Genomic DNA, 339 nt, shown 5'->3' with positions numbered 1-339 from the left:
GGCGGGCACCCCGAGTGACCCAGGTCATCGCTGGCAGGAAGGTGGGTGCTGGCGTGGCCCCATCCCCCTCCCCGTCCTGGCAGGACCACGCACCCAACCCACCTCCATCCCCCCAGGAGCCGTCGGGGTTCACCACTAACCACGGCCAGTACGTGCCACCCCTGTCCCCTCCAGCGCCAGGTGAGTTTGGGGTGACCCCAGAGGGGGGATTCTCACCTCCCCGGGATGGGGGGGTTCCAGTCTCACCACCACGTCCCTCCGGGATTTTCCAGCCCAATGTTGGAGGGGTCCAACCCGGACGGCGAGACCCGTGGGGGGCATCCAGCCCCCCAGCGGCTT

At 69.3% G+C, this 339-nt stretch overlaps 1 protein-coding gene across 1 annotated transcript in view; it reads left to right on the top strand.

Annotated features, from left to right (window-relative positions):
- LOC104288856 overlaps positions 1 to 339 on the top strand; it is a 4,354-nt gene that overhangs the window by 2,070 nt on the left and 1,945 nt on the right. The window contains exon 4 of the mRNA XM_009887728.1: positions 84 to 180. Within this exon, the coding sequence (XP_009886030.1) occupies positions 84 to 180 (97 nt within the window). The remainder of the gene's footprint in view (positions 1 to 83; positions 181 to 339) is intronic.

Source organism: Charadrius vociferus, unplaced genomic scaffold (genome assembly GCF_000708025.1).
Source record: "Charadrius vociferus isolate BGI_N301 unplaced genomic scaffold, ASM70802v2 scaffold1066, whole genome shotgun sequence".
Lineage (NCBI taxonomy): Eukaryota > Metazoa > Chordata > Aves > Charadriiformes > Charadriidae > Charadrius > Charadrius vociferus.
The sequence above is the reverse complement of the archived record's forward strand: the minus strand, read 5'-3'. Positions and strand labels throughout refer to the sequence as shown.